This window comes from Rhamphochromis sp. 'chilingali' (genome assembly GCF_963969265.1).
Source record: "Rhamphochromis sp. 'chilingali' genome assembly, chromosome: 20".
Lineage (NCBI taxonomy): Eukaryota > Metazoa > Chordata > Actinopteri > Cichliformes > Cichlidae > Rhamphochromis > Rhamphochromis sp. 'chilingali'.
In genome coordinates, this window is record NC_137947.1 from 2,214,617 (window position 1) to 2,232,883 (window position 18,267).

At 41.8% G+C, this 18,267-nt stretch overlaps 1 protein-coding gene across 1 annotated transcript in view; it reads left to right on the forward strand.

The window, feature by feature from the left end:
* Nucleotides 1–4,530: 4,530 nt before the first annotated feature.
* LOC308388765 (uncharacterized protein) overlaps nt 4,531–18,267 on the forward strand; it is a gene marked incomplete at its 5' end in the record, with an annotated part of 223,159 nt that continues 209,422 nt past the window's right edge. The window contains 5 exons of the mRNA XM_080869659.1: nt 4,531–4,537; nt 5,125–5,451; nt 14,023–14,145; nt 16,558–16,839; nt 17,131–17,285. Of these exons, the coding sequence (XP_080725785.1) occupies nt 4,531–4,537; nt 5,125–5,451; nt 14,023–14,145; nt 16,558–16,839; nt 17,131–17,285 (894 nt within the window). The remainder of the gene's footprint in view (nt 4,538–5,124; nt 5,452–14,022; nt 14,146–16,557; nt 16,840–17,130; nt 17,286–18,267) is intronic.

Below are 18,267 nucleotides of genomic sequence, written 5' to 3' on the forward strand. Positions count from 1 at the left end.
ACAGTATTAAATGTTAACAGGTTGGATATAATAATCGTAGAGTAGACAGTGGTCCCTCATTTATTGCAGGGGTTCTCAGAATAACTAGCCCCTGGTCACAGTTCTCACAATTGATTCTCAAAGTGCAAACCTTTGTAGATTGCAAAACGTAAAAGTATTATTATGCCGCGGTTTGTCTTCATCTGCCCGCCACTTTCGTGCGCCTTTTTCCCTCACGGTGCAGGTGTCTATTTCCGAATGAGGCTCATAGTTATGGGTGTTTTTGTGCTGTTTTTTCTATTGGACGCGATGGTTATCAAAACCAAACGTGATAAATTTGGCAAGCGCAGGAGATTTGTCAATCAGGCTGCAGAATGCAATGCTGTACTGTGCAATAAAAAATCAGCGAAAAAGCAAAGCAGTGACGGATGAACAGCGGGACCACTGTGTGCTGTTTATTAATAAACAATAAAATATATTCCTAAATGACAACATGCATAAAAGCAGAACGGTATTTGTACGTCAGTGGGAAAATAGCGGTGGCTTGCTAGCTTTTGTGCGGCTTCCCCGGGTCAGTGAAAACTTTCAAAAGAGAAATGAATGAACTTACCAGGTTGCCCGATCTCTTCACATATCTTCCTCCAAGCTCGGTCCTTTTTATTCCTGTCTCGGTACTGAAAGCAGCTGGTGTTGTACAGCTCCGAGTTGTTTGCTACCGCATTGATTAGCCTTCCCCTCCATTGAAGTATGAAAGGCTTTGGCTGGATCTGCCCCTTTGACCTAGGTAACAGCCACGTCACCAGGCTCCTGATTGGTTGTCGCGGCGCGATTTGACGCTGGAGTTCAGATTTTTCCAACTCGAGCGGTAGACGCGAAACGCGCGTATGCACAAAATGCAACACAAAAACTCACGCGCGTGGTTTTATTCGCGAGTCAAACGCGCCAGACGCGCTACACTGACGCGCGTTTCACGCGTTTTGGCGTTTTCGCGACGCAAATCTGCTTCCGAATTTTCGCGGGACCCGCAATCGCGCGTCATCGCGCCTTTCCATTGACTTTACATGTAAACCTGACGCTCTATTCGCGTCCATCGCGTTCGGTGTGAACACACCGTTAAAGATGACTGGTTTTTTAAGGAAGCAAAAGAAGATCAGATCAGATGAGCATGATGTGTCTATTGGAAACAAGTTCAAAGAATTGTCTAATAATGAGTTGCTGTGCATCCACACTGCCTGACATATTTTACCTTTACAAATAAAGCAGGTACAACAGATTCATATACCAAAACAAATGTCAGGAACTTCACCAGATCACAGGGCATTGATCCTTTCTCTCTCTCGCTTTTTTTTTTTTTACTCATCTCTGGAATTTTTCTTTTGTGTTGATCTTTACTCATACCAAGGCTGCTGGCTTGGGGCTGGCTATGAGCTCTGGATAGCTTTAACTTTAACAACATCTTCTTCTTCCTTACCTTCTTTAAAATATTCAATGTTCAGCTGGGTGAGGGTGATTTAAGGGTCTGTGGAGTTTGATGTTGGAAACACAGTGAGGCGGTTTGCCTCTAACAACAGGTTAGTGTGTGTCTGTGAGTGTGTGTGCCTATATGTCTGTGGCACTGTGCACATATATGAAACTAGCTGGCTTGTAATCAGACATACTGGAAGCTGATCAGCCAGTCACTACTCCATGTCGAGAAGTTGAATATCGTCTGATTCCGATCCCTGGCCAGTTGATCGGTCCATTTGTACTTTGTACTAAGGATCTGACAGATTAAACAACATTTAATGTCGACTTTGAAGGATATTTGAATACTCTTTACGGGGTAATGTGTACAGAAGTTCAGGGTTGCGCTGTATGCATTTAAAAATGTCTTACTTTGTTCATAATCTAGCAGCTATACACAGGTCAGAGGTGGAAGTAGGTGGCACTTAAATTTCATTTAAATGAATGGTCTTTGATTAAACTTACTTTTCACATCATCTCTTTTAATCCAAATTACATAAATCTAAAAAAGAAATTTTCAGTGAAAATAATTTCTTTTGTGCATAGCTCAGAAATATGGCCTCACCATTGCCTCCTCATTTAGTTTGCATGGACCTGTGCAAATTAGTCCCCACCTCACCCTTTCAACCATGTGTCCTGCATGACTGAGCAGCTTGGTGCGAGATGCACTAGTAGCACAGCTCATAGCAATGACAAAAATGTAACACCAGCCTCCAATTTATCACTTGTAGCTTACCAGTGCCTGCACTGGTTTCTGGGTTTGATGAGAACATTAATAATACCAACAGCTCTGCTGATTCCTTAGTAGTCTATTAGTTTGCACTTTAGCATGGACACCCAGTCCCCTTTGCAGCATTGCTTATAATCACTAATCACTTCCTGTGAAGCTCTTCTAATTTTAATTTGCAATCTGACTTGCTTCATCTGCACTATGAGTTAGAACAAAGAAAACACACCTGTGCAGTGTCAGTCACTACTCGTTGTGTGAAACCTTTTGGGATCGAATACCATCTGTGTCACATTATATTCATCCTTCCCCATGTACGTCATTGGGTTTAGACAGAGCTGTATCGGCATGAGACGGCGTTAAGGTGACAGTTGCCACAGTGTGACGTTGTGCTGTATCTGTAGTAATAGCCCTAAAAGACGTCAGGGGATTTACTCAAGCTGACAGGAAGATGGCATAGTCTATTGATGCATTAATTCAACTGCCGTTTCTACTCACAAAGCCTCCAGTGCCTATAAAAATGCTGGGATTCCATTCTGAGTGAGGAATGAATAGCAAATTGTAACTCTATGATGCTGTATTTATCCACTGTTGAACCCCCCCCCCCCCTTTTTTTTTTTTTTTCCCTGACTGCACTCCTAGACTAGAGGACAGGGTGCCAGATTTTAAACTTTTCCCTTGCCCTTATATTTGTCTGATATTCTTGAACTAATAAGAATATCGGACTTGCTGATGAAAATTATAGTTATGCAGGAGAAAGTAATGCATGCCAAAGCAAGATCCAACACAACAATTTGGATTTCCAATACTCCAGAGTTGACATAAATGATTACCATGATTCAGTCATTCTGCCCCCCAAAGCAATATCATTGCTAACGTGCTGAATAATTTATGTAAGCTGCGATATAGTATCTTCCAGCTTGCAGCTTTGACACCACCCAGGATAAGATGTGCACTGGTGCCAAATGTGTTGCTGTCAGTTGCACGCAATTACGTTACTTTAGTTAACTCAAAATGAGTTTTGTGAGAGAATGCCATCTCTGCAAGTGTGGTTGTTAACTTCAGTAAGCAGGTTTCAGGAAAGTTAGCGAAACGAGCTGGTATGAAGTAAAGTCATGCTGCATAAAACCCAGTTCTTAATGGAAATCGGTGCCTCCGTCTCTCTCAGCTCTTTGCTGTGGTCACAGACAGATTGCTGGGAGGGTGCATTAGCTGCTCAAACCCACAGACCCACACAGACATGCAGAAAGTAACACTAGTTGTGCATCAAAATCTGTCAGTAATGAAGACGTTATGAGCAACTATCAAACACCTGAACTTTGAAACGGACAGAACACAGTTTTGCAGAAATGCAGCATGTGCTATAACTATGGTCAGCTTGTTTTCCTTTCTTGATCCCTAATTCTACGACCCCTTTATTGTACACCCATTACAAACTATGAAATGCCATGTGCATGTAATTTTCGAGTCTAATTAGCTGTGTTTAGCTATCCTTTGAAGCTGTGACTGACTGGCTGCTTCACTGCTAACAGCAGATTCTTGAGCTGTATCTGCAGCAGAGGGCTTTTAAATCTGCAGCAGAGTGATGTTAAATTAAATTGTTACATCGGTGACTATGGCATGCTAGTCTGCTATGTACTTGAGTGGGCGGGTGGAGTGTTTTTGGGAAGGGGGTGTAAAGTACCACTGGTCTACAACATCCCACCCACACTCCTTAATAAAATTGTGCAGGAAGGAAAAGAAAGAACAAAGTCACAGTGCGTCCACAAGTCAGACTGATGCCTGTGATTAATGTTCTCTGTTCTTTGAAGTTTCACTTTGACTCTGATTTCAGAAGCACATTAATTTGGCTTTGTTTTGCATTAAAAGCTCCTTGATGGAATTAGTGAGACTTTGCAATGTCTTAACATTTACAAAACAGCTCCCTCAGAAGGTCCTTCACGAGGGGCCTGGACTTGACTGCATGTAGTTGTTTATAAAATAAAAATTCAAATTTTCACTAAGCTTGAATAAATAATTACATATTCTTCTTAGCAAGGTCCTGTAGTTTAGCCAGTCAGATCACGATGACTTTTAATGCCGTGGTCCGAGCAGGGTTTATCGTGACTGCTGCCATGAGAGGACTTCATGTTTGCCCAGGAAACCAGCGCAGGAATCACAGGGTCCAAGATGTGTTTGTTGTATTAATATTAGTGGTGATGCAACGTGCTGCGCCATTATGAAATCCAGATTAGTAGTGTGTGATGCAAACATGGCCAGCTGGCTGGCCGGCTCCAGTCCACTAACAGTGCTGATGTTCCTGTATCCAGCTGCCTGTCATCATGGAGAGTTAGTCCTTTCCTTTGCGTTTAAGATTGTGGTAGGTCGCTGTGTTGGCTCGAGGGGAGATTAAAGGAGTTCTTCTTCTAGAAGAGACACCTGTCTAAACTGAAGGGGTAAAAAAAAAATGTCCATGTTTGGTTTTATATTGTTATTCCTGCTCTTTTGCATTTTCCCCTCCGACTAGTTGTTGCAGTTGCAGTTGCTGTTTGCACTGGATGATTCCAAATCATTCAAACGCTGATTCTTAACAATAACAATACATTACGTTCTATAAATCTGTGCAATATTACTTTCCGAGTTTCACGAGTATAGGAAGACGATCGCTGTAAATATAAAATGAGCTTCTGAGAACTGTTGATAGGGCAATCAGCAAAACCACCAAGCCACTCAAAGCTGAAAGTTCCATTACAGCTCGGTGTCTCACTAGAGATTAAGACGGATAAATGTTCATCGCACATAAAGACCATTACTCAGATATATCTTGTGCCTCTTCCCCTCATTTCACCTCCCTCACTTGCTGAAAATCCCTTCTCTCTCTCTCTCTCTCTCTCTCTCTTTTTTTTTTTTTTTTTTAAATTTAAATCTGCTCTCAGCCACCATCACTAGTTCTTCAGAGAATGATGACCGCAGCGGCTCCAGCCTGGAGTGGAGTAAAGATGGCAGCCTAAGAGGCAGCGGTCGCCATGGCCTGGCACAGAGCGTGCGGGCGGACACCTGCTCTCCTGTGGCCGAAGAAGACTCCAGCAGTGCCACAGCAACACCTGCAGACACCCCATCCAGGACAGACCAGCAGCACCCTAACATATCTGCGGGTGCTCCAGGCCCACCACACCCTCCAAGTCACTCACCTGAGGGACCCATTGCGTACCCGCCACAGACATCAGCTTCCCTCATGATGCCGAGGCCAAACTCTGTAGCAGGTAAGACTCCTTGGTTTTTGAGGTCTTGACATCTGGAGCTCAAGAAGTATACAGGAAATGCTCTGTATACTTTTCATCTGTGACTGCATTGTGTTGCCTGTCAAGATCGTAACCGTGAGATACGACCTGTGCCAGAGGCTGACATGTGGCGTGCCAGAGGCTGACATGTGGCATGTCAGTTTAATCCAAGCGAGTGATAGACACCGAAGAGTGAGAGCATCTGTAGTAGGTTTAGAAGAAATAAGAAGTCAATAGTTCAAAGAACGGACTGTGCTTTTCAGAACAGGAGTATCAAGGCAGAAGTTTGGGATTAGACAGCTGCTGTGTGGTGTGGCTCGCCACTGCCTCGCCATGTCAAACCTAAGCACACGCTCCGGTCTGGCTGATCTGTTCTGCATTCCTGCCCTGGAGCCTCCCTGTTGTGGTTCAGCTTACCATATCCACACAGCTGTCACAGTTGTTGATATTTCCCCCTTCACCCCCTTTTCCCTTATGTCTTTTCACCCATACTATTCCCAGGTCTCCTCATACCTTATTGCTTTTGACCTCGGCCTATTTTTGGTGAATCAAACAGCAGTACGTTTAGCATTTTCCTATATATAATTTTGCCTAAATGCAGTTTGTAGCTAAGCTGACAGTATGAGTCATGTACAGCTTTTATCATCCACTCACTCACCCACCTCCCTTCTTTACTCCTTATCCCATTCAGGGTTGGAGGCGTTGCCTGCAGTTTATCCTAGTGGGGTACGCCCTGGACAGGTTTGACTAGAGATGCGCAGGACCCCCCCCCCCAAAAAAATTACCTTTCAAATGCAAAATATTATTTTTTATTACAAAAGACATGATCAAACTTTCCCTCAAGCTGCAGTAAGTTGCAAGATCTTCTCACACTTAGTTGAAAATAAAGTGCTCTGCTATTGCAAAGAGGCACAAAGAATTATACCCAGCTTTCCCTGACATACTTCACACTAGCAACATATTAGCATGTAGCTATAAGTTTGATTGCGACTATTTGCCTGCACCGCCGTGTACATGTTCCGCATGGACATAGACTCGGTGCATCTGTATTTTGACACGTAAGTGAATCTTGAACTAATCAGGAGTATATTTTATGGCTCAAATGTTAATGCAAGCTTATGCTAATGATTTTACTCCATAATTAGCAGGGCTGCCCATGCTTGTTGATAGAATGAATGTACACTTGAATAAACGTTGACGGACCAGAGTGGTATGTTAACTGTAAGGCTGTAGAAACAAAAGAGTGAGACTACATTAGAGTCCAACTCAAAGGAGCAAACAGAAAGAGAAGAAAAGACAAACAGTTTAGAGCACAGATGAAATGTTTGTTACATTGAATTTTGAAAGCAGACAATTCTGCCAGTGAGGGAAAATCACAGCAGGGGCAACCTGGGCTGAGCTGTGAAAAGAAGCATAAAAACATGAGTGACTCAGGTCAAACACCTGGCCTAGACAGAGACGACTCAAAGTTTAAAAGACCTCATGAGACTTTTTCCTCTAGAATCTTCCTTGAATATGTTGTTTTGCTTTACCTCTTTAGTCTGTATGTAGCAGCTGCCAATGTTTTGAAGTTCAGATACTCCTGCCTCCCTTGGGTTTATTCTTGATGAAATATAGTAACAGTTCCCGTGTGTCTACTTCTAGACTGTTTTCTCTCTTTGATAAAATCTAGTCCCAGTTCCTATTCAACATACCAGAGAAATGCAACTGTGTAATGTCCACTCTAGGCCCTTACAATTAGAAGCAGGTAAGCAATTTAACTTGTGAAGGCAGTAATGGAGTAAGATGGGATGAGGACAAGCTATAGAAGAAGTAAGGAGTAGTACATGGTAGGCTCACGGTACTGATATTTCCTTGCATACCATAGCTCATAGCTTGCGCATGTATTTTACACAGTGGCCACTGCTTTGATATTTTCTGCAGCCCACAGTTGGATGTGTTGTTCCCTGATGATTCTATTGTTCCAAGAGTCCGTACCATTTTTACATCTCATCATTATTGTGTGTGACATAAACCTGGACGGTCCAGGCGCACAGTGGCTCATAAAGCTTAACAGACCAGAAAATGTTTGGCTGTTTATGTGTGTTGGTTTGCGTGTGAGCACCGGTGTGCTTGTGTCTGTCTGTCCTCCCAGAGTTTATGGGCTGATGTCATAGTTATGCAGTTTTGCCCTCTGAGACTGGCAGAACACGCACCTTAGATTGGTTCAGGCCATAAATGAAGTTGTCTCATCGCGTCCTTGATGCTCTCTCCCAGGGTTTCGTCACACAGTGTAAAATCTTTCTTGGGGTCACAGCATAGCAGAGACGGCACTTCTGTTCAAGGAAATTGTATTCGGTAAAAACCCCCAAAAAGTAACGAGTCTAAAGAAGCAATGAGAGAAAAGAAGCTACCACGGCGAAACATAATATGTATTCATCATTAGTGCATTCATTCTGTGCCAGAACCTTGGTGACTATTGTTTGTCCTGTGTTTGTGAAACAGCATCTGAGATAATGAGCTGTCTGGTTAATCTATAAATTTCTCTTTATTTTATTGATAGATATTAAATAGGAGCACAGAGATTAAAGGCAGAAGCAAACAAATAATCATGAGTTCATTTAGGGCATAATTGCTTCATGCTACAGTATTGCTATTAGTTTTTAATTTTATCTTATGATTATCAACAACTAAGCTGTAGTGCCTCTGCACCTCACTGTACAATACCTTGTGCAATACTTTTTGTAAATAGTCAACAGTGCAATAGACTCAATACTTGAAATGTGCAATTCACTTGTATTTTTATTTTTTATTCCTATTTATTCTATTTATCCCCTTTGTATATTTTATTTATATTTGTCTCTGTATTTATATGTGTGTGTGTGTGTGTGTGTATATATATATATATAACAGTTCTGTAACTGTAACTTCGGTCGTTGCTGTGCTTTTTTTGGAAGTCGAATTTCCCAGAGGAACCCACCCGAGGGATTAATAAAGTTCTATCTTATCTTATCTCTCTTATCTTATCTCCACCAAAAAGACAAGGTGCTGGAAACATTCCTCAGAGTGATTGAAATTATGGCATGATATAGTTGCTGCTCATCCATGATGTGAATCTCCTGTTTCACTACATCCCAAAGGTGCTCTATTGGATTGAGATCTGGTGACTGTGGAGGTAGAGTGAGTACTGTAAACTCGTTTTTATAGACAGAAGATGAGTACACTTTGGACACAAGGGATCGACATGGTTAGCAACAATACCCAGGTGGCCTGTGGCATTTAAAACCATGTTCAGTTGGTACTAACAGGCTAAAAAGTGCAGAGAACCACCACCAAGAATGGATCAATGCTTTCATGTTGTTTAAGCTAAATTCTCACCTTAAGCATTCAAGTGTCACAGCAGAAATCAAGACTCACCAGACAGTTGTTTGTAAAATGGCTCGTTGTTGGACAAAGGTCACACTTTCTTAGTGTCAGAGTGTATTTTGGCCATCTGTCTGATGCCGATCAACAGATGCATTGCTGGGCCTCTTGAAGTCTCCGTAATTATGTAGAAGGAATGTCTGCATATTGCTGAGAACTGTCGTTTGCACTGCCTTGATGTTGCATGTAGCGTGGGTGTCCCTAGGTTTTGGTGGGAGCGCCACTTTTTGGTGCCAACATGTCCTGTGACAAATTGCACAAATGTTACAAGAACAACATGAATTCATTTAGATTTGTCTTTAGCAGAGCTTTATATTAGGGATTGTATATTACTGTCCACCTCCTAAAGGAAACTGCTGCTGAGGCAGATTTAAAAGGTTGTTAAAATTGTTACTGATTTTCATCTGGCATCGAAATATTGCATTTAAAGATCTAATACGTGAAATAATCTACGTGTAATCATGTTTACAACAGCTGTTCATTAAATCTAACAAACGTGGCAGGTGCATTGGGTGTAAGATGCACTAAGAGCCTGAAATAAATGGGAACAGCTTTTTCCCGGGCTTCCAGGTGCTTTGTGAACTTCTCTATATCAGTTTCTGTGAAAGTGAAGCCAGTCTGCCCTGTTTCCCCCAAATAGTTCCATCAAACCAAAAAGCAGTGCTGTGGTAAATTAAACTTGATGTCAAATTTCAGCATCAGGATTAGTAATAAGCACTTGTAAATTAACTCTATGCTCTGGTGTTTTCTTTGTTTTATTATTTGCAATCCACTATTTACATCTATCTGTCGCCTCTATTGTAAGATCTTCTGTATAAACTAGAGTTGTTGATGGAATTTCACCTCCTCTCTGAGGTGATATACTCAGTTTATAAGAATCCTAATTCTGAGTAATTGGAGTTGAGCTTTTTTCTTTTTTCCTCTATAAAGGCTTACAGAGTCAAAGGGCCATATTAGTGTTGGCCACTGGAATTCCATGGTTTTGAAATCTTAGCCTGAGCTGCTTGTGGTTGGGTTTCTCAGACAGGGAGATTTGAGTGAGGGTCACCGTGGCGGAGGAATGGTGCTACAATGCTTGTGTGGTGTTTAGCTATTCAGCAGAGCTTTGTGGTTTGAGACAAAGTCAGGTATGGCGCACTCATTGCTCGCTTGTACTCCAAAGTCATACATTCCTCTGGCAAAGCTCGTGCGCCGGGCTCTCTTCACGAATGATAACGGAGCCAAGACTGTGGACTGCTGACAGGCAAATTCGAGGATATGTTGTTTGTCTACTAAAACACTGATGAGGTAACATCTGAATGCTTTTGTGTTTTATTAGAACGACTAAAATCATCTTAACCTTTTCCACATAAATACAACCTATGATTTAAAGATGTTTGCAAAGGTCACACAGTAATTACAAACTCATAAAGTGGCGTAGCCCTTAAATTTAATAATCTCACACTGATTTATCTCATTTGCTCTCATTTGCTGTCTTTCCCGGTAGTTTCTGAGACCATGTGGTCTATTGTATTGTTTTAGGCTGTGTGATCATGTTTAAAGACATGCCAACAGTGTGTGCGATGTCTCCAGGTAGACACGGGAGTCACTTCTGCTTCTGGCTTCATGTATATATTGATCTGTTTAGTGCAGAGTTTAAAATGAAAACAAAAAGAGGAAAGAAAGCCCATTCATTTTCTCGAGCATGAAAAGGTCACAGAGACATCTTCTAACGTGCCCTTTTTTCAGAGAATTGTTTGGTCCAGCTGTCACAGCAGGAGAAAAATAAAATCTGTTACAGATCAATCCGTTTGAAAGCCCCTTTTAAAATTGTGCTCGGCACTCCATTGACAGATTAGGGCTTATCAAATGCCCAATCTTAAAAGGAACAGAGCGTTAGCTAACCACAGAGGCATTTATATATATGAAATAGCTTATGGAGCAGTTACAGTGGTGGTTTGTTTTTTTTAAAGTAAATGTTGTTGATCTTAGCATAAGGCTATGCAATTATTACAATAATAATTATCCCTTAATATTTACCACATCACATTTTGGGTTATTTAGACCAAAATACTCAATTCTGCTCTACAAGGGCCTGATATCCACTTATGAGGACATTATACTGCTACTGTTCTCTCAAAATTTTAAACTAATATCCTCATATGTGGCTCTTATTTTTCAAAAAAAACAAAAATAAGGTTAAAAAGAAAATCTGGTAATTCTTTGTTTTTACATTCATCGGGCCCCAATGTGACCAAATATCAAAGAGAAATTAAAAATGCATGCCGTGGAAGAGTTCGGGTCTTAGGAGTAATAGGCAGACAAATGGACCAAACATCAGTGCGTGCTGATATCAGCCTCTTTGCAAATAAAACAACGTTTATCGATATGAGGGATCAGATTTTCTCATTTGTGTCTGAATGTTCAAACGTTCGTCATGAAAAGCTATTAAGGCGTGTTTATACCAGCAAAATCAAACCAAATAAAAGGAAAATGGGTATTTGCATTGGCTATAAGCCGAGAACAGCCAAGAACTGATTTATTCATACAAAATCACAAAATGGGTAAAGTGTAACTGGCTACTATAAAAACAGGAAGATATGTGAAGGGAGTATTTGACTCCCTTCTCCTCTTTAGTAGATTCACCTTGTAAGGAGGCGAGAGGGAGTCAAGTTGGGGAGGGAGGGTGGGGGTGGTTAGAGCAAAGGAGCTCAGTCCTCTTCTCTGTTCTGTCATGGGAAACACAGAACAGGGGGTTTTCAAAGGGCAGATCTGCCCGAGGAAAAAAGAATCCCATTTTCATCAGAATACAGTCTTGACACATTTGTGCAGCTTCAAAGTGACTGCAAGTGCAGACTTCAAGGTATCATATGTATGTTTTATCAATGAGTAGAGGTGAGGAAGAATAGGAGGGAACTCGGGAGTAAAAAGAGGAGAAGAAATGAAGGGGAGGATTTGAGGGATGAGGAGGAATCGTGTGGGAAATCTTGGCCTTGGGAAAAAATGTTGATAACGACTCAACAAAAGAGAAATGTAGTTATGGTGCTGGGTGCGCTGTCTGCCACGGACGTGAATCAAGGAGTCTATGCAGCTATGCAGCTCCTTTAGCAAGTCAAATTCGGTATTACGTGTCTGTTGAATAAAGCTCTACTGTGCTATTTCTTTTATTCCATGCAAAACAAAGAAGGAAGGGGGGAAAATAGACTGACATCTTGCGGCCCTCCTATGTCAGCATGAGGATTTAGTGGCGATTTGTTGCATAAAGCTGATTTTTCTCTTTATTCTCTTTTGAGTCTTGTCCATACCTCCCACAAAATCCACGTGATACTCTTTGTTGCACTCATTTATGAGTCTGCTGCTTTTTCGCCTTCATTTTTTTTCCACATTCCCCTCTTTTAACCCCATCTCTGTGCAGTCTGGATTGTTGATTAATACTGCAGCCGTTGGATAACAAACTTTAATCAACCACTGCGAAGTGAATCTCTTGGTTTTCCGTTTATATTTCCTCTAATATTCTCAATTTCCCCCTCTGCTGCTTGCATACCGAGTTATTTATGTGTGTGTGTGTACGTGCAGCATGTGGACAGAGATGATGTACGCATACGTGTTAAAATTGTAGAGAGGGTGATGCTCTGTTGGAAGGCAGCGCGTTCATTTAGCAAGTGCCTAATGCTGTGGGTGCTGTGACTGACTGAACACTAGAGAGGAAGCAGCCAAGCACTCGGCTCGGCTCCCAGAGTGCCGGCATGGGAGCACCGGGGTGGAGGAATCGCTTTTGTGCCCTCGTCCACTGGGAACACTCTCCAGAGATTTAGCTGTGAGTTTACACCCTGCCTACTTGACTGTATGCCTGCCCAAGTATCTCGTCACTGGGGAGATAGAGAGGGCTTTGAGAATTCCCACCATCCTTCCTTGCTTTGGTCTTAGATGTAAGTAGTTGTAGCTGATGAAAAGTGGCATTTGCTTTACAGCAAAAGGTCTTCCAGGTCATGCGCGTTTGCTTTTATTGTTTTCTTTTCTCTTTGTTTGCAATTCCTTAAGCTTTATCCAGTGTAGATGTTTGTGTATGCACAATGCACTGCAGTAAAAGTAACATCAGGCCCTTCTCCTGTTCCAGTCAAAGTTGCGTTGATGGCAGCTTCCTCAGTTCCCTTTGCCAGCAGACCGGTTTTAATTAGCGGGACATTCCGGAGAGTAAGTTAGCGACCGAGTGAGGGAGTGAAGTGAGCGTTAGTGACAGTCTTTCCCAGCTGATATTGATAAAGAAGAAGAAGAGAGGCTTTGATTCTGCTCTTCACTAAGCCCAGGAGAGCGTGGATCGCAACGGCGATAGCATAGTTGAAAAACGAGCAGCAGTTGGAGGAGAGGCCTCGCCGCACTAATGCACATTTTTATTATGTTAACAGACCGTGTCTTAGACTTCAAATTAAAAGCTGAGTTGTAATCACTGGCTCATCAAGTGGTTTTAATCTGTAGACTAGTAGTTTCAGGAGATATCCTGTGTTTGGGGATGGAAATCATTGCCTGCTTTGAGACTTGTTCTCTCTCTGCTTCAAAATGAAGCTAAATCCTAATGAAATCTCAGTAGATTTGAACTCCATAACAACTCAAGTTGTGATCTGGTTTTAATTAATTTTATTATTTCATTTCACGTCAAATGACTTACAGATATTGTAGTTTGTAGTACACAAAAGTCCTGAGATTACACCTGTGCGTCCTGTAGATTGACAGTGATGAGTGCCAAACCCGCGGTGAAGCATTTCTATAACTCGTTGTAGTTTTATGAAAGGTAAAGGTAATCTGCCCTCTCCGTACAGCCTAGCAGGCGTGCTTGTGGGGATGGACCTCTCATTGCTATATCGTGTCCAGCTGTCAGCTCAAATCAAAGAGAATCGGTGCATATTGCTCTTGACTTTAGAATACTGCTATTCTTCCTGCCACAGTATATGCTGGTAGCTGCTCACACTGCCCCTGCAAATGTCAGAGCGCACTGGCTTTGTTCTTTCCTCACTCATCCACCCTCAGACATGGCATAAGTGCCACAAGGTTTTACTCTAGTGTGTGTTTCTGTCTTTCTCTTTATAGTTGTGATGACAAATGTACTCGGGAGGTACTAGACTGTCAGCTTCACTCTTTGTGTGTGTGTGTGTATGTCTTCTCTCTTGTCTACAGCCACCAGTTCCACAAAGCTTGAAGACATGAGCTTTCTTGATGAACAGCGCAATACCCCCCTCCGGACATCCATTCGCCTACCCTGGCATAATACAGGAGGAAGGCCCCCTCAGGACGCTAAAGGTGACTGGGCTATTCATACTACTGCTGTAGGCACTCAGGGGAGATATTTGTAAAATAAACGTGTAAAATATCGCAGTACATAGGATAATGTTATGTGGTATGACTCTGAAAAACCCTGAAGTTAATAGGCAGCCAACGGTAGTTCTGAAGTTTCCAAAGTACCACGTCTGAGTGCAGAGCCAACAACAAAACTGTGCAAATACTTGAACACTGCAATGTAAACAATGCAGCACTTATGGGTATTAACATTATCCTCAAAAGCCTTTTTTTGGCTTTTAAATCATGCCTTTTTTCCCAGCTAACTTTTATCTTGGTTATGTGTTTTGAATCCTCTGAGAGATCCTGCAGATTAAATATTTCATGGGAACATGAATTACTGAATAAGTCATCACTGGATATATACTCAGACTATTTAGTCTTCCTTTTGAAAATGTCCTCTTTCATTTTCACTCAGTCTCAAACATGAAGCTGATACATAAGCATATGGTCAGTGGTTCTGAGCAGGTTTTTTCTACATGAATTCGTACATACGCAACAATCTTAAACAATTGGATTCTTTTCTATAAATTTTATGGGAGATTCAGTTCAACTCAATTCAGTATTATTTATGCAGCGCCAAATCACAACAACAGTCGCATCAAGGCACTTTATACTGTAAGGTAGACCCTACAATAACGCATACAGATGAAAACCCAACAATCATATGACCCTCTATGAGCAAGCACTTTGGAAATAGTGGGAAGGAAAAACTCCCTTTTATCAGGAACAAACCTCTGGCAGAACCAGGCTCAGGGAGGGGCGGCCATCTGTAGCAACCGGTTGGAGAGAGAGAAGGAAGACAGGATAACATACATGCTGTTGAAGAGAGCCAGAGATTAATAACAAGTATGATTCAGTGCAGAGAGGTCTATTAACACATCTTGAGGGAGAAAGGTGACTGAAGAAGAAATATTCAATGCATCATGGGAATCCCCCAGCAGCCTACACCTATTGCAGCATACCTAAGGGAGGATTCAGGGTCAGCTGATCCAGCCCTATCTATATGATTTATGGTATTTGTTTTTCAGATTTGGGTGTGATGGCACCACCTTTACCTAAATTTTGCAACAGTAGGTCAACATTTCAGTGCAGTTCATTGCAGTTGTATTCATATATTGCAAAAATCCCAACATGTGCCATCTTAGGAAACTCAACCTAGTACGCTGAGGACCTTACAGTTCTGATTTGAGCAACATTTAGTGACTTCCTTTTTGACTGGGCGAACCCTCCGACAGAACTAGACTCGGGATGAGCAGCACTCGTTTGATTGCCATGAGAGGAGAGTGAAAAGAAAGGGGGGAAAAAAGATGAGAAGGAGAAAAGCTTCAACTGTGGGAGAGAGAATACACAAACTGACATGCATGAACAATGAAATGGAGAAGAGGTGAGGATGTCGGTGCACCATGTGAGGCCTCCTGAAAGCAAAGGCCTGTCGCAGCATAATAAGTAAGGGGTGATTCAGACGTTAGCTGAGTGAGCTTTAACTATAAATCTATGAAAGGTTTTGAGGCTAATCTTAAAATTAGAGATTGGGTTTGGCTCCCAACCCTAAACAGCCAGCTGGTTCCACAGGAGCGAAGCAGCTTTAGCCTCTGCTTGTCATTCCGGCTTAGGATACTGAAAAAGCAAGTCATGGTCATTAGGGGCTTTATATTCAAGAAGATGGATTTGAAATCTAAGGGGATCCAATAAAGAGAGGTTAATAAAAGATAACTCTTTTTCTAGTTCCCGTCGATACTCCTTTTGCTCAAGTTAGAGTTTTTCAAGCACTGTACTTATTTTGCTGGTATAGTAGAAGGTGGTGATCATTTCAAGTGTCTCAGAACCAGCTCGTTCGCTTTTTGGTTTCATTGTAGGGCACTAGAAACATAAACAGACCTACACCTGCCAATATAAACACTCTCAACTGCCCCTCCAATTACAATAGGCTTTTGTGAACACAGGCAAACTCGCAAGGTGAAAACACTAGCAGCTAACAGCAGTGATAGTTGTAATGTTGAAAGGTGCATTAGCACTAAAGGTAGCAGTCATTTAGTGATGTTAGTTAACAAGTGTTATGAGATCTAATTAGTGCTGAAGTAGACCAGATAAGAGTCCTCTTTCAGGTCTTCACTCTGATTCCACTTAATTGAAAATGTATCCTCTACAGTGTTCAGGGTTTTTCATGTATGTGGCTCCTTCTGGGAAGAAGAATGCGGGAGATGCTCAAAGCATGTTTGTAGGTTAACTGCAACGGAAAACGATTTATTACAGTAAAGTTTCCAGCATTTAAAAGAAGTAATCATTTGTTAACTTCCCGGAGACATGGGGAAAAAAAATAGAAGTAGTGTAAACAATTTTAATCTGTTTCATTTCTTTTCCCGTTTCCTTCAGCGCGTTTTGCTCCCTACAAACCCGTGGACATCATGCTCAAACCTTTGCTGTTCGAGGTTCCCAGCATCACCACAGATTCTGTGTTTGTGGGCCGAGATTGGCTCTTTCAGCATCTGGAAGATGTCCTGAAGGCCGGCGAGTCCACAGAGAACCACGGTGCTGTGGTGGTGGGCAGCGTGGGGTATGGGAAGACGGCCATCATCTCCCGACTTGTGGCGCTGAGCTGCCATGGAGGACGCATGCGTCAGATCGCCTCCAACAGTCCCAGCGCCTCCCCGAAAAGTAATTAGTTTTAGTATTTGCCTTTGGATGTGAGCACTACATTAACTGCTCGTGTTTAGCTAATGTTATTATAATTTCATTTCAACATTAGCTTGCAAAGTGTGGGAGGGAAGTAATTATATATTCGTTGGCAATATAAAATCAAGTTGACTAATATTACATTTACCTTACAAAAGAATGCCCTCACACACAACTAATGTTATTAATGCTAGCATATACATATATAGAGAGATGTTAGTTTATATTAATGTAATAACTTTATATATTGGTGACCATGTGCATGTCTTCCAGCTGGCCCAGGACAAAGCACAGAACTTCCTCTCAGCCAGCCTCCACAGCCCACTCCACCATCCAGTGCTGCCAACACACTGAGGACCAGCAGTTGCCCAGGAACTCCCGAGATGCAGCGGCACAGGGAGGAGGCTGTCAAACGCCTGGCTGCAAAGGTGCGCCTTTCAACATCTAAGAGAGCTCACAGTAACAAAGAAGCAGGAATCAAAGAAGCTGAAAAAAGATTGCACTAGTTATGGTGGTGTTTACTCAGGGAAAAAATGTTTGGTGTGTGCACTGGATCAAAAAAAGTAATTTTAACAATTTTCAACAGTGAGTAGATTATTTTTTGTTTTTGATGGATGGATTTGTTGTTTCTTCCTTTCTTTTTAAAAAAAAAAAAAAAAAAAAAAGGAAAAAGAAGGAAAATCGACCAAAAAGCATCTCAGGTTTTACCAAGTACTTCTACAACAGCTTCAGTCTGACTTCTGAAAACTCCTCTTTAATAGTGACCACAGATAATTGTGATATATTCTGTTGAATGATGCATAAAATTATACATAACAATAAGGGTAGGTTGCAGTTTACTAGTCAGTGATTAGAACCTCCTCAGGGAGCAACAACCCACAGCGAGCCCTGTCAGCCATGACCTGAGAGCACAGAATGTAAACACACACCAACGTCAAACAGAGCCAGCTTCATCAATATTAGACGTCATTTAGGAATTTACAAACATCAACACACGTTTCAAATAGCAACACCATTTATCTAGGCGGCTATCAGTTATACCGACATGTATGGCACTACTACTGCTTAATTACTGGTTGGTATCCGTTCCTGTGTCAACTTCAAATAGGTGCTTAAATATATTGTAAGGCCGCCTGTTCAAGTGTTGAACTGGGATGTTTGAACATGATAAGGATCCTCAAAATTCCATGAAGCGGAGCAACACTGACTACTGAGGACAGTGCTTACTTTTTTGACAGATGAATATTCCATCTGTTGATTTTTCTGGCGTTACAAGGATCGCAAAATAAAGTCTAAATACTGCCTCTCTGGGAAGTTTACGTGTCAGCGCTGTTGAGCAGAAGATTAAGTGTTTTCTTGTATAAGCTTGTCAACATTTTTCACAAGATATAAAGTACTGCACGGTAACAG